The sequence below is a fragment of the Symphalangus syndactylus genome, chromosome 11 (genome assembly GCF_028878055.3).
Source record: "Symphalangus syndactylus isolate Jambi chromosome 11, NHGRI_mSymSyn1-v2.1_pri, whole genome shotgun sequence".
Classification (NCBI taxonomy): Eukaryota; Metazoa; Chordata; class Mammalia; order Primates; family Hylobatidae; genus Symphalangus; species Symphalangus syndactylus.
In genome coordinates this window covers 60,208,233-60,231,697 of record NC_072433.2, presented here as the reverse complement: position 1 = coordinate 60,231,697, position 23,465 = coordinate 60,208,233, and the positions used below count along the sequence as shown (strand labels likewise).

Below are 23,465 nucleotides of genomic sequence, written 5' to 3'. Positions count from 1 at the left end.
TCTGTACCCCATGACACATAATTTACCTATATAACAAACTTGCACATGTACCCTTGAACCTAAATAAAAGTTAAAAAAAAAAAAAAAAGATTGTGTCTGCCTAACATGCCTGGAATAACTCTAGAGCAACCCAGAAGGAACCAGCGTATTGGTACCTGCAGGAAGGGAAGCAGCTGTGAGTGTGGACCCAATCCCGGAGCTGACTCCCATCCTTCGACCACCTCACCTCTCAGCCATGAGATTCTCTGCTGGCTGAGGGCCCCTCACCTTAGTCCCTCTGCCTCGAAGACACTACTTACTGTAGGCCTTTGGTTCCTCTTCCCTCCCCATACTAGAAATGTCAGTAAAAGCAGAGCAATTATTTTGATGTAACTCTCAAACTAAACCTCATCAAGAGCTAGGCAATGCGTACATGTTATCTCCATCAACCCCAAGGAACCAACACAGTGCTAAGAGGAAAAGCGGCGGAACTGATAATGATGTGTGACAAATCAAACTGTGGTTTGGTGTGTGGCAATGTCAAACTGACTTTCCAGGAGGAAAGAGAGCCTCCCATTCTCCAAAACTGTCAAATTGTATTAATTTGGAAACGGATCTTTAGGACAGGGATAAAAAACTAGTCCCACCTGCTGATATCAGCTGACACATCTGATAATAAGCTAATGGAAACCAAAACAAAATTTTTTTTGAAGCAAAAAGTCTAATTCCATGAATATATTCACTCCTGATATGAAGGTGGGGGGAGAGCCTTACTTCAAGTACATGGCTGGAGAAGCCATTGTTTTTGACATGCATGAATATCAATGACAAATCAGACCTTTAAAAATATTAAGCAATGTCAATATAAAAACATAAAAAAGCACTTTATAGACATCATTGAAAAACTGAAGACTGGGGAAAATGTTGGTTTTATAGGTTTATTTTCAAAGAGTAAAACACTTATACAATTTAAATACAAGTCCATCAGAATCACTCTGTCAGAGTCAGCAAGAATGCCAAAATGTGTCCTCACTGCCAGACATTCGTCACTATCATCTGAGTCCTCTCTCAGCAAAGCCAAAGGGTCTGGAAAAGACAAAATAAGTTCAATGTTATTTTTGATGTATTCTTACTAATGATAAGTGACATCTTTCAGGTGCTAAAAATGCAGCCTCTGGCTGAGTGCAGTGGTTCATGCCTGTAATCCCAGCACTTTGGGAGGCCAAGGTGGGCGGATCACCTGAGGTCAGGAGTTCGAGACCAGCCTGGCCAACATGGTGAAATACCATCTCTACTAAAAATATAAAAATTAGCTGGGCGTGGAGGTACACGCCTGTAATGCCAGTTACTCAGGAGGCTGAGGCAGGAGAATCGTTTGAACCCAGGAGGCGGAGGTTGCAGTGCCACTACACTCCAGCCTGGGCAACAGAGCAAGGTTCCATCTTAAAAAAAAAAAAAAAGCAGGGTCGGCCGGGCGTGGTGGCTCACGCTTGTAATCCCAGCACTTTGGGAGGCCGAGGCGGGCGGATCACGAGGTCAGGAGATCGAGACCACGGTGAAACCCCGTCTCTACTAAAAATACAAAAAAAAATTAGCCGGGCATGGTGGCGGGCGCCTGTAGTCCCAGCTACTCGGAGAGGCTGAGGCAGGAGAATGGCGTGAACCTGGGAGGCGGAGCTTGCAGTGAGCCGAGATCGCGCCACTGCACTCCAGCCTGGGTGACAGAGCGAGACTCCGTCTCAAAAAAAAAAAAAAAAGCAGGGTCACTAAAAGCGAAAGACTAAAGACACTAATACAATGTTTTAATTCAAAAAGTCTTATTTGATTATTCTAGGGCCCAAGTAACAAGAGCTACTATTTACTGAGAGGCTTCTTTATATCATTGTATCAAGTGATATATATACTCTCTTCAATTTTGCTTTCACAAAAGCCCCAGGTAGGTCATATCATTACCACCATATTACATATGAGGAAACTGAGGCTTACAGAGCTAAGCAGCCTGCCTGCGACCACCAGGCTTATAGTGTGTGGCAGAGCTGAGAATAAACTTGGGTGTCTCCGACTCCAAAGTCCATCCTCTTACCCATGAGGCCTCTCTTGCCTACTTAAGAGCCAGGTCACCTCAGTGTCTTACCTAGCAGGCTGGGCTTGCCTTGGCTGAGTAATTGAGGGAGACAGAGGTTTGTTTCCAGGTTACCCTGCTCAGTACTTTGTACAATATTCTGCTTTTGTGAGGAGAGCTGACAATCAAGGGAGTTCTATCCAGGAATGACAGCTCTCAACCTCTCAAAGATAAAGATCACCACCAGCGCTGGGCCCCTTTGAGTGACAGACAACAGGAAAGGGCTTGCATTTTATAAGTAGTGAAAAATCTTGGTCAAGCATTTCCATTTTCTATTTCTTCTTGAGTTTCCTTTATTGAAGAACCACAGACAAATCTATGGGTGAACATCATTTTATAAGTCTAATTATTTACCTGATACTTTATTCATATACATCCTTCTTATCTGCAATGTAATCTACAATTTCTTGTGGACACATTAACTTTTCAGCATCTGTATCAGGAATTTCAAACCCTAAAAGAAAAATATACAACAATGTGAGTTAAAAAAAAAAATCCCTTAGAACTGAACACACCTGACCCTTCTACAACAGCTACAAGTATATCAAAACTTTCAGCAACCTTGAATCCCATTTAGGTTGTGGGCCAGTTAGCTTCTAGACAGTATGCATTCAGGCTGGGTACAGTGCTTTGGAGGTATGTTTGTTTGTTGAGACAGAATTCACGTAATAGAAAATTCCTCCTTGTATATACCATATAATTTGGTAGTTTTTAGTGTATTCACAACATTGTGCCACCATCACCATTGTGTGAAAGAAACCCAGTGCCCGTCAGCAGTCGCTCCCCATCTTCCCTAGCTCTGGCAACCACTTGTTTACTTTCTATCTCTGGATTTGCCTCTTCTTGACATTTCATGTAAATGGTATATAACATGTCATCTTCTGTGTCTGGCTTCTTTCACTCGGCACGTTCTCAAGGTTCGTCGTGCTGTAACACACGTCACCCGTGCATTTTTTTTTTTTTTTTTTATGATGGTTGGGTTTTGGTAGTTAGCTTACTTTGGGCCAAACACTGTGCCGAGCATTTTACACATCATCTCTAATTCTCACAGCAGTCCCAATCCTGGGGTTCCTACTATTATCACCCCTACTTTACAGCTGAGGAAACAGGCTTTGAGAGATACAGTTACTTGTCCAGGCTCATACCTGAGTAAGCTCAATTCCAGACCTGGGACTCTTAAGCACTAGGCAAAGGATTCCATCCTAGTCAGCATCATCTGTGAGGAATTTTAACTAGGCCCTGCTCTGCAGAACAGCACAGAAGTCCTTTGACTTCCTATTCAACCAACTCACGCAGAAACAGCCATGGAGCCTTAATAAAGGTCTCACTGCACAACACACAGTCCCAAACTTGGAGTGTGCTTGTGAGCCAGGATAGGGGACCAAGGCCAGAGGCTCTGGGTGCGTCTCTTGTCCTGGCACACATTACTTCTACCTGGTTCGCGTTACCCAAGCTCAGGAGGGGCTGACGTGTCATCAGCACGTGTTCCGGGGAGGTTCTTGCCCTTTGTCTTAAAACCCTGTCTGAAGAATCAGCCCCCCGGAACCATCTCTGGTCATTCGGCTCTTGGCACCACACTGGGCACTCTGCTCGGCTTGTGCAAGGTGCTTTCTGAATAAATGTACCATCCCTAAAGCTTACTTCACTTGATGGTAAGTGGGCAGGAAGGTGTGTGCGTAGGGCAGTGGATGCTACTGTTTCTATTAATATTTAATTCTAATTCCAATACAGACACCCACCATTTCTTTCAGTTTAATCCACCTTAATCAAAAATCGCAGTATGTAGATACAAAACTGAGCCTTACCAAATTCATCTTCCATGGCCATGATAATCTCCACTTGGTCCAAACTGTCTAAGCCCAGGTCTTTCATAAAATGAGAATTTACCGAAAGCTGCAAGAAAGGAGCACCAAACACAAAATTTAGTCCATGAAAGCATTTGCTTCCCAACATAACAGGGTGGTACAATGCCACTTAATCACTATATCAAATTTTTTTATTATACCTAAGTTTTAGGGTACATGTGCAGAACGTGCAGATTTGTTACGTAGGTATACATGTGCCATGTTGGTTTGCTGCACCCATCAACTCATCATTTGCATTAAGTACTTCTCCTAATGCTGTCCCTCCCCAAGCCCCCTACCCCTTGATAGGCCCTGTTGCATGATGCTCCCCGCCCTGTGTCCAAGTGATCTCATTGTTCAGTTCCCACCTATGAGTGAGAACACGCAGTGTTTGGTTTTCTGTCCTTGTGACTATGTCGAATTTTTTTTAACATACAGAGGCTGTAACTGACATTTTATGTGTAACCTATGCTGGTATGTACATGGTTTGCTTTATCTTACTCTACTTTGTTTTGAAGTGAACAATATATACATAGCTAATGAAGGATTTTACTCTCTATGTTTTTTGTCTGTTGTTTTTTGAGAGAGTCTTGCTCTGTCACCCAGGCTAGAGTGCAATGGCACGATCTCGGCTCACTGCAAACTCAGCCTCCCGGGTTCAAGCCTCCCGAGTAGCTGGGATTACAGGCGTGCACCACCATGCCCAGCTAATTTTTTTGTATTTTTAGTAGAGACAGGGTTTTTGCCATGTTGGCCAGGCTGGTTTTGAACTCCTGACCTCAGGTGATCCACCCACCTCAGCCTCCCAAAGTGCTGGGATTACAGGCGTGAGCCACCACACCCGGCCCAATCTGTTTTACTGAGATCTCTGATCATTGCTCTGAATGACACCTGAAGAAGTTTGGGTATTTTTGCTGCCTTACTGACAACGAAGGCCTAGACTCCACACCTTAAGTGGCATTATTATTATAAACTGTAGGCAGCTTCATGTTACAAAGTGTTTACTATCTTTTTTTTTTTTTTTTTGAGACAGAGTCTTGCTCTGTCACCCAGGCGGGAGGGCAGTGGCGTGATCTCGGCTCACTGCAACCTCCGCCTCCCGGGTTCAAGCAATTCTCCTGCCTCAGCCTCCTGAGTAGCTGAGATTACAGGCGCCTGCCACCATGCCCAGCTAATTTTTGTATTTTTAGTAGAGACGGGGTTTCACCATGTTGGTCAGGCTGGTCTCGAACCCCTGACCTCGTGATCCACCTGCCTCGGCCTCCCAAAGTGCTGGGATTACAGGCATGAGCCACTGCGCCCGGCCAAAGTGTTTACTATCACCCTATCACTCTAATTTAGACCTCAGGATCACCAGGAATGATTCTTCAAAAACCCATATCAAAAACAAACTGCCTTACCTACACAAAAGATTCAATTTTTTTTTGTTGTTAGACAGAGTTTCACCCTGTCATCCAGGCTGCAGTGTGCAGTGGCGTGATCTCGGCTCACTGCACCCTCTGCCTCCCGGGTTCAAGCAATTCTCTGCCTCATCCTCCCGAGTGGCTGGGATTACAGGTGTCTGCCACCACGCCTGGCTAATTTGTGTATTTTTAGTAGAGATGGGGTTTCACCATCTTAGCCAGGCTGGTCTTGAATTCCTGATCTCATGATCCACTCGCCTCGGCCTCCCAAAGTTCTGGGATTACAGGCATGAGCCACCACGCCTGGCCCCACTTGTGTTTTTATTATTTATTATTATTATTTTTGAGATGGAATTTTGCTCTTGTTGCCTAGGCTGGACTGCAATGGTGCTATCTCGGCTCACTGCAACCTCCACCTCCCGGGTTCAAGCGATTCTCCTGCCTCAGCCTCCCGAGTAGCTGGGATTACAGGTATGCGCCACCATGCCCGGCTAATTTTGTATTTTTAGTAGAGATGAGGTTTCTATATGTTGGTCAGGCTAGTCTCGAACTCCCGACCTCAGGTGATCCGCCCGCCTCGGCCTCCCAAAGTGCTAGGATTACAGGCATGAGCCACAGCACCCGGCCGCTTGTGATTTTTAAAAAGGGTGAGATATACATACATATAATATACACACATGTGCGTATACTTCTTTAACATATGCATTGAGTACCTTTGGAAACATACATGAAATTGATAGCGCTGGCTGTCTTCCAGAATGGGCCTGGGTGGCTGGGAGCCAGGGAGATTTTTACTATCTATCCCTTTGCATTTTGTACCATGTAATTAAATACTCTGTATTTAAAGAAAAAAATTCAAACCACCATCAGTTACCTTCTCTGGGTCAATCTTGTCATAGAGTTTCAATACGTAAAGAACACGGTCCTGGATGCCCTCTAACGTCAAAGGAGGCATGTCGCTATACTGGCGGCACAACTGTGTAACTCTACCAGGAACCTAGAGCAAGGGCAGGAAGGAAACACTGTCACTGAACGGAAAATGCCTCTAAATCAATGCACAAGCCTGTAGGTAACTTTCACAGAACTTTCGGAGCTTTAGAGAACCCACAGCATCTGATTCTCATTGTGGCCACTAGGACACACCAAGTTGCAGGACTGGGTAATCGCAGAAGCCCCAACAGTTCGGCAGCATCTCAGGCCTCCTTCCTGGGAGCCAGGACCAGCCCCTCTGCCTCCTGGGTTCAACCCTCAGACTCTGGACATTCATCCTGCTCTGCGACACTAACTGCCACTAAAATTGTCTAGCGTCTGTAGAATGCCTATGTCTTCTCATGGCATCTTTAGCATCCCGAGGCCTCTACAGGGTGCTGCCACCTTTAATAGGCAGACCCAAGTCAAAATAACCCACAAGGAAAGAGCTGTCATGGTAAACCCAAAGGCAATTCAAATTGAGGACCATACACCAGAAAGGTCTAGTTTGGCTCCAGCAGTTATCTCCCTGACCTCAGCCAGGACAAAGGAAGCTGGCCACCCACCCAAAGAGGGGATGAGGGAGCTTACAGTCATTACGTTCCAATCTGTTTCCCTTTCTGTTTCCCTTCCAGCGAGGCTTGCCTCATGGCCACCAGCCAAACCATGAGCCCTTCTGGCCTCTGCCATGTTAGAGCAATACCTCATGTATCTCTATTAGTTGGTATTAGTTGGCTCAATGTTTAGGTATTAGGGTATTGACCAGATTTCATTCCACAAATGTGGAATGAGCTGCAATTACAGGTCAGGGGGTTTAATGCTGTGGAAGGTACGATGCAGAACCAGAGAAAACAAAACAGGGTATCTGGCAGTTTTGCTCACTACAGAAATCCCTAATCTGGCTAGTCGTGGTGGCTCACGCCTATAATCACAGCACTTTGGGAGGCCACGGTGGGCAGATCACCTGAGGTCAGGAGTTCGAGACCAGCCTGGCCAACACGGTGAAACCCTGTCTCTACTAAAAATACAAAAATTAGCCAGGTGTGGTGGTGGGCACCTGTAATCCCAGCTACTCAGGAGACTGAGGAAGGAGAATCGCTTGAACGTGGGAGGCACAGGTTGCAGTGAGCAGAGACCGCGCCATTGCATTCCAGCCTGGGCGACAGAGAAAGACTCCGTCTCAAAAAAAAAGAAAAAGAAAGAAATCCCTAATCTAAGTTGGTTTGTTTACCTCCTGAAGTTGATTTTAAGTCCGAGGCTTGGTGTTCTTAAGGCATTTCCCTGTAGAAAGTGGGGCTGCTTGTTAGGGCTCAGGTCCCTGAAACTCACAAAGGTCCATGAAAAATCATAATAAATACTGCCCAGGGAACCAAACCAGTATAACCTCTGTATAAGAAACATTCATCTTGCATAAAGAACAGGTATTGGGCCGGTGTGGTGTCTCACACCTATAATCCCAGCACTTTGGGAGGCCGATGTGGGCCAATCACTTGAGGCTAGGAGTTCGAGACCAGCCTGGCCAACATGGTGAAGCCTCGTCTCTACTAAAAATACAAAAATTAGCCGGGCATGGTGGTGTGTGCCTGTAATCCCAGCTATTCAGGTGGCTGAGGCATGAGAATTGCTTGAACCCAGGAGAGAGGTTGCAGTGAGCCAAGATCGTGCCACTGCACTCCACCTTGGGCCACAGAGAGAGACTCTGTCTCAAAAAAGAAAAGAAAAAGAGGTCAGTTATTAAAATCAGGTTTAGGCTGGGCGCAGTGGCTCACACCTGTAATCCCAACACTTTGGGAAGCTGAGGCGGGCGGATCACGAGGTCAGGAGTTCGAGACCAGCCTGACCAACATGGTGAAACCCCATCTCTACCAAAAATATAAAAATTAGCTGGGCGTGGTAACATGTGCCTGTAATCCCATCTACTCAGGAGGCTGAAGCAGAAGAATCGCTTGAACTTGGGAGGTGGAGGTTGCAGTGAGCCAAGATCACGCCATTACACTCCAGCATGGGTGACAGAGATTCTGTCTCAAGAAAAAAAAAAATCAGGTTTAATCAGCAAGCTAAAGAGATGAGTTGGAGAGTATGACATATTCTAACGAGCCTGAGTACTTTCAAGAGTTTTAGAGCATGTTTCTTTGTCTAAATGTCTAGTCTCCTTTCCTATTATACATGGATTAAGGAGACCTTTGATACAGGCACATCACCGGCCTACTTAACAATGACTCAAATAGGTTTCCAAGTCACAAATAAAATGGAGAAGAAAGGAATAAAGAGAAAGGGGGAGAAGAAATGAGGTAATATGGCAATGGCAGAAAAGAAGTTTCAGGTGGAGGGATCTAACAGAGACTGTGTGCTTATCAACAAATGGTACAAGGCCAGGTGTGATGGCTCACGCCTGTAATCCCAGCACTTTGGGAGGCCAAGGTGGGCGGATCACTTGAGGTCAGGAGTTTAAGACCAGCCTGCCCAACATAGTGAAACCCTGTCTCTACTAAAAATACAAAAATTAGCCGGGCATGGTGGCGTGTGCCTATAATCCCAGCTACTCAGGAAGCTGAAGTGGGAGGATCACTTGAACCTAGGAGGCAGAGGTTGCAGTGAACTGAGATCGTGGCTCTACACTCCAGCCTGGGCGACAGGGTGAGACTCTGCCTCCAGAAAGAAAAAAGAAAAAACAAAAGAAATGGTACGAGGCCAGGTGTGGTGGCTCACGCCTGTAATCCCAACACTTTGGGAGGCCAAAGTGGAAGGATCACTTGAGCCCAGGAGTTCCAGACCAACCTGGGCAACAAAGCAAGACCCCTGGTGAGGGTATATTCTATGTTCGTACACAACTACCCATGAGGCCAACTAGGTTGTCAGCATTGTCTTCGGCAGCTCCGGCAAGTACCTACAGGGGCCAGGTGGGCACCATGTGATTAAATTAAATGAGTCTCTGACTGGAGGCCACATGCCAATCAAGAGTGGGTGCTGCATCAGGGTCAGCGTGAGGCAGTAAGTTGTGGGCAAGAGCTCAGACTCCGAAACTAGACCGCCTATTGGTGCTGGCTCTCACTAGTTGTTTGGCCTTGGGTGGGTTACTTAACCCTCTACATCTCAGTTTCCTCATCTGTAAAATGGGGATAAACAATAGTACCACACTCACAGGACTGTTGTGAAGCATCAATGAGATGAAGTAAAGGGCCTGGACATTGGTTGGCACTTAACACAGTAAGTGCTATTTAGGGTTATTTAGTAGGATCCTGAGAACAATGACCAGCAGCAGCTAGTTTCATACCTTGGCTGTAGCGTAGCCCCAAAATACTTGATCCTACTACCTCTCATGCTCCTGCCTCTGGTCTTTTTTTTTTTTTTCAGACAGAGTCTCACTGTGTTGCCCAGGCTGGAGTGCAGTGTTGTGACCTCGGCTCAATGCAACCTCTGCCTCCCAGGTTCAAGTGATTCTTATGCCTCTGCCTCCCAGGTAGCTGGGATTACAGGCGTGCACCACCATGCCTGGCTAATTTCTGTATTTTTAGTGGAGATGAGGTTTCACCAAGTTGGCCAGGCTGGTCCTGAACTCCTGGTCTCAAGTGATCCCCTCACCTCAGCCTCTCAAAGTGCTGGGATTACATGCATAAGCCACCACGCCCTGGTCTCCATTGATTTCTTATCAAGTCAGGCTATGATATTGCCCTAAGCACTTTACACACATCATCTTTCTTCAGCTCTCCAGTATTCTGGTGAGATCCATGATACTATCACCTTCCTTTTTACAGATGAGAAACTGAGGCAAGGGAAGATTAGGTATCCCCCTCACCCCATGTCCTTCCAGCACGGCCTCTTGGAAGGTCTTGTTGCTCCTTCTAGCTGGATCTCTGTTGATTGGGAAAAAATAAAAGGGATACAAAATGGACAAGCACCTCCCCAACAGCCAACATGTGATGTTTCTGGTGTTAACTGTTCTTCCCCAAGATCTACACTTAACAATTATATGGGAAATAAACCACCTCTCCCAGACATCAGAGAAGGTACTGTTTGCAGGTAAACAGTGATGACCCTCTGGGCTAGTAATTCAAACAGATGAGGTTCCATCAGAATCCCGGTACTCCACTGGGGCCCACTTCTGCCTGAGGCAAACTCAGAGGAGGCTAAGGAGAGGGCTTTAAAGGCCGTCTCTACAAACTGCCGACTGGTCCACTCTACACAGGCAGCCCAGACCTCTCAAACTCCACCTGGGGCTTATTCCCTCAATAAGCCCTGCTTCATGTTCACTCCCTATGACCTTGACAGAGAATACCCACAATTCCTCACTGCAGCATACAGCTCCCTTCATGATATGCTCACTCTCTTCCCCCCAACAATGTTCCCTTCCAGACACCCTAAGAGTCAACCACAAGGAGGTAAGTGCCAGGCTCTTCCTGGCCTCTGCACAGGCCTTCAAGATCACGTTCACTGAGAGGTTGGTCAAGTATCTCTTTTTGCTTCTGCACTACACACACCTGTTTCACAATGTCTTGCCTTTATTTACACGACTGTCTCAGAAGCCTGGGAACTTTACCTGTATGCCAAGAACTGTGCAATGGGCTGGAAATGCAAAAATGAGTAAGACACAACCTTCCCCCCAGAGAAGCTTACACTCTAATGGAAAAGACCAATCCACAGATCATTTTAGTTGAAATAAAAATATGGCAAGCACCATGACAGAAGTATCTGTACGCTGATGCAATAACAAAAATTGTCACTCAGTCCTTGAGTGGCTGAAAAGGAGGATGCCAGACTTGGATTTGGTGAGGAAAAGAGTCGAGACTGATAATTCAAGGAGAGGGAAGAACAGGTCAAGAAAAGGAAATGAGGCCAGGCGTGGTAGCGCGGGCCAGTTATCCCAGCTAGTCAAGGGACTGAGGCAGAAGGATTGCTTGAGCCCAGGAGTTTGAAGCTGCAGTGAGATATGATCGTGCCACTGCACTCCAGCCTAAGTGACAGAGACCTTGCCAAAAAAAAAAAAAAAAAAAAAAAAAAAAGGGCATGAAAGTGCAGTGCCTGCGTCTATGTGAGAAGACATCAGCTCATGTTGGGAGATGGTACACAGATGACAGGCTTGGAGGCTAAGAGGGAGGGCCCAGGTCTGCAGAGCCTTAAGGGCCATGGGAAGGGACTGGGACTTTGTCTGGTCCTGGTCCCAGTCCTGGAAGAGCTAGCTTTTTTTTGCACAAGTGCTGTCTTCATCTGGGTACCATGCCCCATAGAACTGCTGGAAATTATCGTTGTGCTCCAGCTGCTGGATAGTGTAGATTCGGGGCCTGCCTGGATCAAGTATAAGACTTCCAGGCTGCATTTTAGGCCACTGCCCTTGGTTTTTGTTTCTTTTTTTGTTTTTTTTCCTTGCCTTCTATTTTATATCATCTGGTATTTTTATACCCAGGAAAGCTGCCTTAGCTCCTTTTGGGAAAAAGGGTGTAAATGAGTGACTAGTTGCTCTGAAGTTGGCATAGTGGATGGATTTGAGGAGAGGAAATTTCACAGCAGGGAACAGGTAGCATGAGCAATGGTCCAAATGAGATGAACAAGGGCTGGAGGCGGAGGTCTGGGATATACAGCAATAACAGAAACCAAGAGTGAAGAGTCCAAGGAGCGTGTGTGGTAAGAGAACTCGGGAGCCTACCAACATTTAAGGGTTAGGCACACCAGGTGTGATGGCTCATGCCTGTAATCCCAGCACTTGGGAGGCTGAGGCAGGAGGATCGCTTGAGCCCACGAGTTCACAACTAGCCTAGGCAACATAAGGATATCCCGTCTCTACAAAAAAATACAGACATCAAAAAATTAGTCAGGCATGGTGGCTCATGCCTGTAGTCCCAGCTGCTCAGGAAGCTGAGGCAGGAGGACCATTTGAGTCCAGGAGGTCAAGGCTGCAGTGAGCCATGATCATGCCATTCACTCCAGCCTGAAAGGCAAAGTGTCCCAACAAGGTAGGGGGACAAACCAACCAAGGGAGAACAGTGTCACAACAGCCTAGGGAAGAAGACAGCAGCAGAGAAGGAGCCGGCAAGTTGGACATAAGGGCTGCAAAGTGTTCAATGAAGATGTAAGCTAATGTCTTTCTTTTGTATCCATCTCTGTATCTCTCAACAGCTAGCATGAGTCCTGGCACACAGCTGGCCCTCAATATCTTTGAATGAACTTAGTCAAAACCACTTCGTAAATATAAATAAAATGGTTCTTCTGCTATATATGCAAGCCAAGCCGCCATAGTGGAACATTTCTGAGCTCCTTGCCATTCAAAGCATGGTCCAAGGAACACCCGCAGCAGGATCTTCTGGAAGCCCACTGGACGTAGAAACTCTCTGGCCCCTTCCCAGAGCTGAATCAGAATCTGTATTCCAACCCAAGTGATCTGTATGTCCAATCAACTGAGAATCAAAGCTGTAAGAACAAAGACAGTCACTTCACATTTTAGCCCAATGTTGAAATTAATCTTAGGAACCAGACACTCATCAATTCTATCTACTGCCTTTTTAACCCTTTATTTTTTGTTTTTGTTTTTTGAGATGGAGTCTGGCTCTGTCGCCCAGGCTGGAGTGCAGTGGCGCGATCTCGGCTCACTGCAACCTCCGCCTCCCGGGTTCAAGCGATTCTCCTGACTCAGCCTCCGGAGTTGCTAGGACTACAGGCACGTGCCACCACGCCCGGATAATTTTTTGTATTTTTAGTAGAGATGGGGTTTCACTGTGTTAGCCAGAATGGTCTCGATCGCCTGACCTCGTGATCCGCCCGCCTCGGCATCCCAAAGTGCTGGGATTACAGGGGTAAGCCACGGCGCCCGGCCTAATTTCTGTATTTTTCGTAGACACAGGGTTCCACCATGTTGCCTAGGAAGGTCTCAAACTCCTGGGCTCAAGCGATCCGCCCGCCTCGACCTCCCAAAGTGCTGGGATTACAGGCGAGAGCCACCACGCCTGGCCAGACGCACTTATTTTTCACACTAACACGCAGTCAAGGTTGAAACCACTATTACCTGAAGTCTATGACTTTGAAAAGGGGTTTCATAACTTGACCGTGGGACTCTATCCTACCTTAAGACGGTTATTTTTATTCTCAACTGCACTTCAGAGTCATCTGGAGAACTTAGAAAACAACAGCAGGCCGGGCGCGGTGGTTCACACCTGTAATCCCAGCACTTTGGGAGGCCGAGGCGGGTGGATCGCGAGGTAGGGAGTTCGAGACCAACCTGGTCAATATGATGAAACCCCGTCTCTCCTAAAAGTACAAAACTTAGCCGGGCATGGTGGCGGGCGCCTGTAGTCCCAAATACTCGGGGGGCTGAGGGAGGAGAATCGCTTGAACCTGAGAGGCGGAGGTTGCCGTGAGCCGGAGGTTGTAGTGAGCTGAGATCACGCCACTGCACTCCAGCCCGGGCGACAGAGCGAGACTCTGTCTCAAAAACAACAACAAAACCGAAATCACTGCCTCCCGGCGTTTCAGCCTCACGCAGATTTCATCAGCTCAAGCTATATATTACAGTCGTTCCTTGGATTTGCGCAGGAGATTGGTTCCAGGACCCCCGCTTATACCCAGATCCGCGCACACTCACGTCCCGCAGTCAGCCTTGCAGAAACCGCTTATAGGAAGAGCCTGCCCTCCTTATACGCGTGGCAGCACATCCCGTAAATACTGGCTGCGTTTGGATGAAAAAAATCCGCATATAAGTAGACCCGCGCAATTCAAATCCTTATTGTTCAAAGGTCACTTGCGCTTGTTTCCTAGCATTACTTCCAGGAGTCCTGGACACAGGCAGAAGGTGCCGCAGAGAAAAGTAAGGACAGAACTGCAGAGAGAACCGCTCTGGAGAAGGCTGTAGGCCAGTGTGGCTGCCTCTTTGTATGCTGCTTTCACTACAATACGGTGACCGCTATTTTGAGACCGTACGAGGTGTTCTAGCCGCATTAACTCATCTAATCCTCATTGCTACTCCGCAAGGTAGAGACCAGGATCCCAATTTTGCAGGTGAGTGTGAGCCAGGCTAGGAGACTTGTCCAAACTTTCGGTAAGCGGCAGCCCAGCGGTTCTGGACTCGAGTCAGTGCTCTTGCTCGTTATTACGAGGTCACCCGGCCTCCCGTCAGGGGTCAACTAAACACCTTTAGGCAGAGGGGCTGCGGAGCGAGCCGGCTGCCCCCCGGGTCACCCCTGCCTGCAGCTGGCGCGGCCCGGATGCCCGGCCCCCACCCCCGCCAGGCCCAATCCCTGACCCTTGCCAAGCACCAGCAAAGTCACCGCGAGTCACCTGCGCGAGCACTGAAGCCGGCTGCAAAGGCCCGAGGCTCGTCTGGGTCCCCGCGGAGCACAGAGCGGTGCTGAGAGGCCGGGCCACGGCCAGCATCCGGACCCGGGGCAGCGGCACAAAGGCCGCGGGCAGACGGCGGACATACGCTGAAAGGACACGAGACGCCATGGCTACGCCAACCCAGGATGCACTGCGCCGCCGCCTCCGGGCCAGGGTTCCCTTCCGGCAGCGCGCAGGCGACGAACACAGCAGCACTGTCGGGCACCGCCGGCGGTGGCGGCCCCTGGCGGCTCCTGGAGGCACTGCGCCCTCGGAGCGCATCCAGGTTCGGGGACGAACAAGTGCTTGGTGTCACAACTAAACTGTGCAGACGTCGCCGTCTTTCCCTAAACGACACGGCACGAGAAACCTACTTTCATTTTTTATCTGAACATTCTGAAATACATCTATTTAAACGTTTGGGGCCGGGCGCGGTTGCTGACGCCTTTAATCCTAGCACTTTGGGAGGCCAAGGTGGCAGGACTGCCTGAGCTCAGGAGTTCAAGACCAACCTGGCCAACATGGCAAGACTCCGTCTCTATTACAAAAAAGATTAAAAGCCGGGCGCGGTGGTTCACGCTTGTAATCCCATTACTTTGGGAGGCCGAGGCGGGCGGATCACGAGGTTAGGAGATCGAGACCATCCTGGCTAACACGGTGAAACCCCGTCTCTACTAAAAATGCAAAAAATTAGCCGGGCGTGGTGGCGGGTGCCTGTAGTCCCAGCTACTCGGGAGGCTGAGGCAGGAGAATTGCGCAAACCCGGGAGGCGGAGCTTGCAGTCTGCCGAGATCGCGCCACCGCACTCCAGCCTGGGTGACAGAGCGAGACTCCGTCTCAAACAAAAACAAAAACAAAAAAGATTAAAAGAAAAAAAGGACAAAGTTTTGATTCCACGATTCTTCCACAGGTATTAACATTTATTGAATAGGTAAAAATATATATATAATAATGTGAAAAAATAATCAATTTCAATACATAACTAAGACTAATAAATGTGAGAATTACGATTAAAACAATATACATGTTTTAAAACTTGACAGTGTATAATATAGCTGTCAGGTCCACGACTATGCCAACTGTCATGTCCACAGCCAGGTTCCAGCCCATATCGAGGTCTGAGGGGAGTGGGTAGATGAACAGATAGCTGAAAGAACACTCAGGGGATGGTAGGCAGGTGAAAGATGATTTTATTCAGCAGCAGCTCTCATCAGCAGCTTACTTACCCTAGTTCTCTCACACTGTCTGCCTTGTCTCAGCTGCTTAGTCCCGTGGCTCCCACACACAACTGCGAGGCTGGCTCTCCCTTGCCTTCAGGGTCAGCAGCTTAACTCTTTCTCTCAGCTGTGATCTGGCTCCCAGTCTGTCTGCAAAGACTGACAGCTCTGGCTCTCTCACTCTTTCTCTGGGCACGAACGCCTGTACAGTATCATTAGGGAAATTACACCTTTTACAGAAAATAGTGGCTTAGAGCCAAGTGATGGCCTTCCCATGTTATGGCTACATGGCTGTGATAACAAGTGGAGTTATACGCCTGTGTCTAAACTTGCTGAGTCACGCAGGATGTAAATATCTTACCTTGGCCTATCCTTGACCAAAGCACAGCCACGTTCCTTACAATAGCTAACAAAAATAGGTAAGCGAGGGAGGAGTTTAAGAAGGCTAATTCCTATTTCTAAGCAGGGAGCTAAAGGATATTGACTGAAATTGAAAATGATTCCAAATTCTGAAATCTGCCTGAATGAACGATCCAATAATGCCATCAGTTTTACCTCAATTTCTTTTTATTTTTGTTAAATCCAAGTAAAATAAAATGTAATGGTATGCTGCCAGGCGTGGTGGCTCACACCTGTAATCCCAGCACTTTGGGAGGCCAAGGTGGGTGGATCACGAGGTCAAGAGATCAAGACAATCCTGGTCAACATGGTGAAACCCCATCTCTACTAAAAATACAAAAATTAGTTGGGTGTGGTGGTGCGTGCCTGTAGTCCCAGCTACTCAGGAGGCTGAGGCAGAAGAATCCCTTGAACCCGGGAGGCGGAGGTTGCAGTGAGCCGAGATTGCGCCACTGCACTCCAGCCTGGTGACAGAACAAGACTCCATCTCAAAAAAAAAAAAAAGAAAAGAAAACAAAACATTATCATCCCAGTGTTGTAAAATAATTTCTATTTCTTATAGCATTCCCTTAAAAATCGAGTGTCTGGCCGGGCGCGGTGGCTCACGCCTGTAATCCCAGCACTTTGGGAGGCCGAGGTGGGCGGATCACCTGAGGTCAAGAGTTCGAGACCAGCCTCAACATGGAGAAACCCCGTCTCTACTAAAAATACAAAATTAGCTGGGTGTGGTGGTGCATGCCTGTAATCCCAGCTATTCGGGAGGCTGAGGTAGGAGAATTGCTTGAACCTGGGAGGCGGAGGTTGCAGTGAGCCGAGATCGCGCCATTGCACTCCAGCCTGGGCAACAAGAGCAAAACTCCAGCTCCATAAAAAAAAAAAAAAAAAATCGAGTGTCTGGGGGCCGGGCGCAGTGGCTTACACCTGTAATCCCAGCATTTTGGGAGGCTGAGGCAGGTAGATCACCTGAGGTCAGGAGTTCGAGACCAGCCTCGACAACATGGTGAAACCCTGTCTCTACTAAAAATACAAAAATTAGCCGGGGGTGGTGGCAGGCACCTGTAATCCCAGCTACTCAGGAGGCAGGAAGCTGAGACAGGAGAATGACTTGAACCCTGGGGGTGGAGGTTGCAGGAAGCTGAGATCGTGCCATTGCACTCCAGCCTGGGCAACAAGAGTGAAACTCCGTCTCAAAAAAAAAAAAAAAAAATTGATATCTGTTATGTACTAATTGTTGAGGCTGCAACAGGGAGCAAGCCAGACAGGCATGCCTGGTTTAGTGGCTCACTTCTGTAATCCCAGCACTTTGGGAGGCCAAGGGAGGTGGATCGCTTGAGCCCAGGAGTTTGAGATCAACCTAGGCAACACAGGGAGACCTTGTCTCCACAAAAAATTTAAAAAATTAGCCAGGTATGGTGGTGTATGTCTATGGTCCCAGCTGCTTGGGAAGCTGAGGTGGGAGGACCAATTGAGCCCAGGAGGTCAAGGCTGCAGTGAGCCATGATTGTGCTACTACACTCCAGCCTGGGCAACAGAGTGAGACTCTGTTTCCCAAAAAAATGTAGGTCTTAGCTTAGGAAGAACCTAATTCTACTAAGTTCACAATTGGGGCCATCTCTTCCCATGACCTATCTAGTCTTTCAGTGTTACATGTATGTGTATGTATGTATGTATGTATGTATGTATGTATTTATAGAGATGGGGTTTCACCGTGTTAGCCAGGATGGTCTCAAACTCCTGACCTCATGATCTGCCCGCCTCAGCCTCCCAAAGTGCTGGGATTACAGGCGTGAGCCACTGCACCCGGCCTCAGTGTTACATTTAATCCTTTTGGTAAAACATAACAAATCATCTCTTATTTAAATAATTTGGGAGAGCTACTTTTCCCTTCAGGAAACAAATAAAGACAAAATATCAGCCTACATGGCCTGTAGGGTAAAAGTCCCAATATTAAGATCACATCCTTAGCAGATGAGGAAGAGTTAAAAGACAACACCGGTGCTTTTCAGTAGCATTCCCATCAAAGGATGGATAAGCATAAAAGCTGTCAGCTTCCCAGCACAAACTATCCCACCAACCCACCATGATCGCTCTCTCTGCCAGCCCATTTGCATGGCAGTCTCATCTCCTCCTGTTCCCAATGGGACCTTGTACCACCAGTTAGCTCTTCTTCCCTACATCTCAAAGGTCTCTCTTCTGGCTCTTTCTCCTGAACCCATAAACACATCCAAGTTTCTCTTAGCCTAAAAACAAAGTCATAGGATCCTCCACTGATCCTTTATAGATCTCTAATACCATTCCTCCTTCCTTTCATAGACAAGCTGTTACACTTTTTCTTTTTGTCATTGTTTGAGGCAGAGTCTCGCTCTGTCGCCCAGGCTGGAGTGCAGTGGCGTGATCTTGGCTCACTGCAACCTCTGCCTCCCGGGTTCAAGCGATTCTCTGCCTCAACCTCCCGAGTAGCTGAGACTATAGGCGCCTGCCACCACTCCCGGCTAATTTTTGTATTTTTAGTAGAGACTGGGTTTCACCATTTTGGCCAGGCTGTCCTTTCTGCCCAGAATATCCTTTGCTTCTGCTTTGACCCCCTTATCCCGCAAGGCTCAGCTAAAATGCCATCTTCCATGAAGCTTTTCTGGGACTCCTGGGTTGTCCCAACTGCTCAGCCTTGAGCTTCCATAATAGCACCTGGAACATATCCTTACATTTTTTTTTTAGCTTCCTTTTTTTTTTTCTTCAAGACGGAGTCTTGCTCTGTTGCCCAGGCTGGAGTGCAGTGGTGCAATCTCTGCTCACTGCAATGTCTGCCTCCCAGGTTCAAGCGATTCTCCTGCCTCAGCCTCTCGAGTAGCTGGGATTACAGGTGTGTGCTACCACACCCAGCTACTTTTTGTATTTAAGAGACAATGTTTTACCATGTTGGTCAGGCGGGTCTCGAACTCCTAACCTCAAATGATCTGTCCACCTCGGCCTCCAAAGTGCTGGGATTATAGGTGTGTGCCACCGTGCCAGGTCTGAAACATACCCGTTAAATTAAAAGTACAGTACTGACTGCTTTATGTGACAGTCTCCCCCACTAGACTGTGTACTTCTCAACGGCAGAGGTGTCACAGCAATCATTTACATACCTACTGTGTCAAGTAGATGCTCAGTTTGTGTAACCATTACTGACTAGAATTACTTTGTACCTTAGTTTTGTTAACTCTTGGTATTATCAAGATAATAATACAGGTTTCTCAAGGTTCATGAGTAAATTAAATCTTTACAAAAAGTTCTCTAGTATCTATGATGCACTATCAAATAATTTGAGGTTAAAAATTGTGGGTATAGAGTTTGTGGAAGAGGCTGGGTGTGGAGGCTCACACCTGTAATCTTAGCATGTTGGGAGAGGATGCCACATTGGATAGATGGCTTGAGCCCAGGAGTTCGAGACCAGCCTGGGCAACATAGTGAGACTCTGTCTCACAAAAAAACTTTTTTTTAATTAGCTGGATATGGTAGCCCATACCTTAGTCCCAGCTACTGGGGAGGCTGAGGTTGGAGGATCACCTGAGCGTGGGGAAGTCAAGACTGCAGTGAGCTGTGATCTCACCACTGTACTCCAGCCTGGGCAACAGAGAGACTATCTCAAAGAAAATATAATAGACATCCTTTGAAAATAAAAAATTTAAAAAATACCAGAATTTGTAAATGAGCAAAAACTATAGTATTATAAAAATTTATCTTTTTTCGTGTGTGTGATCCACCTACCTCTTGTGATCCACTCGCCTCAGCTTCTCAAAGCGCTAGGATTGTAGCACTGCGCCTGGCCAAAAATGTGTCTTTTTTTTGTTGTTGTTGTTGTTGAGACAGAGTCTTGCTCTGTCACCCAGGCTGGAGTGCAGTGGTGTGATCTCAGCTCACTGCAACCTCCACCTCCCAGGTTCAAGCGATTCTCCTGCCTCAGCCTCCCGAGTAGCTGGGACTACAGGCGTGTGCCACCATGCCCGGCTAATTTTGTGTACTTTTAGTAGAGACAGGGTTTCACTGTGTTAGCCAGGATGGTCTCAATCTCCTTACCTAGTTATCTGCCCACCTTGGCCTCCCAAAGTGCTGGGATTACAGGCATGATCCACCGCGCCTGGCCCAAAAATGTGTCTTTAAAAAATATAAGCTTCTTCAGCCGGGCACGGTAGCTCATGCCTGTAATCCCAGTACTTTGGGAGGCCGACGTAGGCAGATCACCTGAGGTCAGGAGTTCCAGACCAGCCTGGCCAACACGGTGAAACCCTGTCTCTACAAAAAATATAAAAATTAGCCAGGTATAGTGGAGCACGCCTGTAATCCCAGCTACTCAGGAGGCTGAGGCATGAGAATCGCTTGAACCTGGGAGGTGGAGGTTGCAGTGAGCCGAGATCACCCCACTGCACTCCAGCCTGGGTGATAGAGGGAGACTCCGTTCTAAAAAAAAAAAAAAAAAAAGCCAAGAAAAAAGAGAGACAGTGGTTCATGCCTGTAATCCCAGCACTTTGGGAGGCCAAGGCAGGTGGATCACTTGAGGTCAGGAGTTCAAGGCCTGCCTGACCAACATGGTGAGACCCCTGTCTCTATTAAAATACAAAAATTAGCCAGGTGTGGTGGTGGGTGCCTGTAATCCCAGCTACTTGAGAGGCTGAGGCAGGGCAATCACTTAACATGTGAGGCAGAGGTTGCAGTGAGCCGAGATCATGCCACTGCACTCCAGCCTGGGTGACAGAGTGAGGCTCCATCTCAAAAAAAGGTGACTCTAGTGATAATGCAGCACTGGCATGAAGGATGCATGAGAATGAAAAAGAGTAAGAGTATCCCTAAATTAGGATATTTTAGTAGGTTTCATATTATTTTAGTATGTATGTAAAAATAAAGTATTACAAATAGCAGAAGTATATTGTGTATTAGTGTAGTAAGTTAACTGAACTGAAATTTACACTTACTAGGCAAACACTATTGATTAAATATCCTAGTTGTGTAATAATTAGTTCTTGCTTCTGCAAATGATCTTGAAAGAATGGGAAACAATAATATGCCAAGCAGAATGTATAAAAATAAATATTTATTGCCATTTGAAGCTTTATGTACACCTTTAAAAGCACATGTACAAATGTGGGAAATTACAAAAATCAACCTAAAACCCTTTTTCTCAAAGTAAACATAAATGTACATCCAAGATCAGTGGTGCCACCATCATCAGAATAAAAAATAAGTCTGTCTGGACATATACAAGTAATTATTTTAAATGTCATTCAGATATTCTCCTTTATATTTAAAACTCCAAAAAATACTAAGAGGCCCAATATATCCAGAAAATTGTGTTTTCGCTTTATCCTAACTTATGAATAGTGGTATACAAATATATTTCCATCTTTTTGTCCAGCCAGCAAATGAGAGTCTGTACCTGACCATTTCACAAAAGACCAATGTTGGTCAGAGATAGGTGGGAGGAGGGCAGTACACTGACCGAGAAGTAAGTCCCAAATGGCAATTGTTCCAGAAGTCAAGATTGCTGCTGCACAGTGATCTTTCACGTCACCTTCCAGGAACCTGATAGCATACAAAGAAGATATAATTCAGATTACATATCCAAAAAACAATTGAAAAAAAAAAGGTCAAAACCATGTTCCCAAAACCAGCAACAGGAACAAAAATCCCTGTAACTATGAATGCCTACATTTGCAGTCTTAGAGGTCTGTTGGCTATTGTGTTGCAGTTTTAGACAGAATCACATGTCCAGTTCCTGCCAATCTCTCTGATGCATCTTGTACCAATTGAAGGCTGGCTCACAGTGGCCTTCCTTCCACTCTCCATCATTCCGGCCAAGCTCAGTCCCAACTCAGTGTCACTGCTCTTGCCATTCTTTCTCCCTGGCAGGCTCTCGCCCCAGCTCTTAGCATGGCTGAGTTCTTGTCATCATTCAGGCCTGTTACGTTCATAGAAAGGTCACCCCTAATCCTCTATCTGAGGCAGTGTGCACACACATATGGAGTCTGTTCCATCTTTTATCTTCATTGTACTTTTCACTATTTGAGATTATCCTGTTTCCATATTCAGTGGGTACTTCCCCCATAAAAGATGCCATCTATGAAGCAGAAACCTACCTGGTTGCCTTTTTTATTTAGACAAGGGCTCTGCAGTCAGCTACCTGGGTTTAAATTCTAACTCTACAAAGTAAGAGCTGTGCAACCCTGGGCAAATTATTTAACTTTATCAGTACAATAAGGATGATTTTAAGAGCACATACTTGACAGGACTGTGGTAAGGTTAAATGAAACAGTTCCTATAAAAGGCTTAGCACAGTGCCTGGCACACAGGAGGTGCTCAATAAAAATTAGGTATTATTAGCTGGGCATGGTGGCTCACGCCTGTGATCCCAGCACTTTGGGAGGCCAAGGCAGGTGGATCACCTCACTCCATGTTGGCTAGGCTGGTGGGTCACTTCACTCAAGCCGGTCTCTACTAAAAATACAGAATACTCAAGCCTGGCAACAGGCTGGTCTCAAACTCCCAACCTCAGGTGAGTGAAGTGGCATGATTTCAGCTCACTGCAACCTCCACCTCCCAGGTTCAAGCCATCCTCCCACCTCAGCCTCCCAAGTAGCTGGAAGTACAGGTGCATGCCAGCATGTTTGGCTAACACACACATATATATATATATTTTTTTTTTTTTTGGTAGAGACTGGGTCTTGCTCTGTTGTCCCATTGGTCTCAAACTCCTGGGCTCCAGCTCTCCTCCCACCTTGACCTCCCAAAGTGCTGGGATTACAGGTATGATCCACCATACCCTGCCAAAATATTTACCTTAGGGGAAAAAACAGGGTTTGAATAAACACTATTAAAAACCTATATAACCCCATGCTAGTAGAGATCAGGATGCAGGGAATCTGGGGTTTGACTCAAGTCCACTAATCTTCATCCTACTTCTGAATATTCCTATCATGACATATAGTATTTTGTTTTCCATTCTTCTAAGTGACACAAAAATATCTAGTTTTTGTGTTTACACAGTGCCTGTCAGAATGTCCCACCCATGGAGTAGCAGTTATGCACACTTGCCTGCCAGCCTGCCCTGGAGGAAGACAGTACAGCATCACACCCACGCTGAGAGTCGTCTTAGGGTTAATCACAATCAGCTGAAACACAGGGCTTCGCAACAACTCACTCTCTTTGGCACAGGGATGACTCAGGACAATAAAGAGAAGCCCCTAATTTAGGAGAAAAA

At 46.8% G+C, this 23,465-nt stretch overlaps 2 protein-coding genes across 9 annotated transcripts in view; both read right to left on the bottom strand.

Annotated features, from left to right (window-relative positions):
• Positions 1 to 903: 903 nt before the first annotated feature.
• Positions 904 to 14,821, bottom strand: NDUFAB1 (NADH:ubiquinone oxidoreductase subunit AB1). The gene is made up of 5 exons (XM_055232766.2): positions 14,580 to 14,821; positions 6,223 to 6,345; positions 3,907 to 3,994; positions 2,456 to 2,555; positions 904 to 1,065 (listed from the first exon to the last, which is right to left on the bottom strand). Exons 1-4 carry the CDS (start codon positions 14,745 to 14,747, stop codon positions 2,464 to 2,466), a joined length of 471 nt encoding a protein of 156 aa, XP_055088741.1. The 5' UTR covers positions 14,748 to 14,821; the 3' UTR covers positions 904 to 1,065; positions 2,456 to 2,463.
• Positions 14,822 to 21,285: 6,464 nt separating this feature from the next.
• PALB2 (partner and localizer of BRCA2) overlaps positions 21,286 to 23,465 on the bottom strand; it is a 35,916-nt gene continuing 33,736 nt past the window's right edge. For 6 of the 8 annotated variants that reach the window (XM_055232733.2, XM_055232738.2, XM_055232736.2 and 3 more), the window contains 2 exons: positions 23,300 to 23,448; positions 21,286 to 21,790 (listed from right to left, as the gene is read on the bottom strand). In XM_055232733.2, the coding sequence (XP_055088708.1) occupies positions 21,580 to 21,790; positions 23,300 to 23,448 (360 nt within the window). In that variant the 3' untranslated portion in view covers positions 21,286 to 21,579. Of the gene's footprint in view, positions 21,791 to 23,299; positions 23,449 to 23,465 lie in introns of those variants that run through there. The other 2 variants (XM_055232737.2, XM_063612064.1) reach the window with 2 other exon arrangements.

Bases quoted from the DNA above. Each gene is read 5' to 3' on its own strand.
- NDUFAB1 (XM_055232766.2), bottom strand. From the start codon at position 14,747: ATGGCGTCTCGTGTCCTTTCAGCGTATGTCCGCCGTCTGCCCGCGGCC. The intron at 6,346-14,579 runs GTGACTCGCGGT...CCCTTGCTCTAG, and splicing joins CGGCTTCAGTGCTCGCGCAG to GTTCCTGGTAGAGTTACACA. The intron at 3,995-6,222 runs GTAACTGATGGT...CCTTTCTTGCAG, and splicing joins ACAAGATTGACCCAGAGAAG to CTTTCGGTAAATTCTCATTT.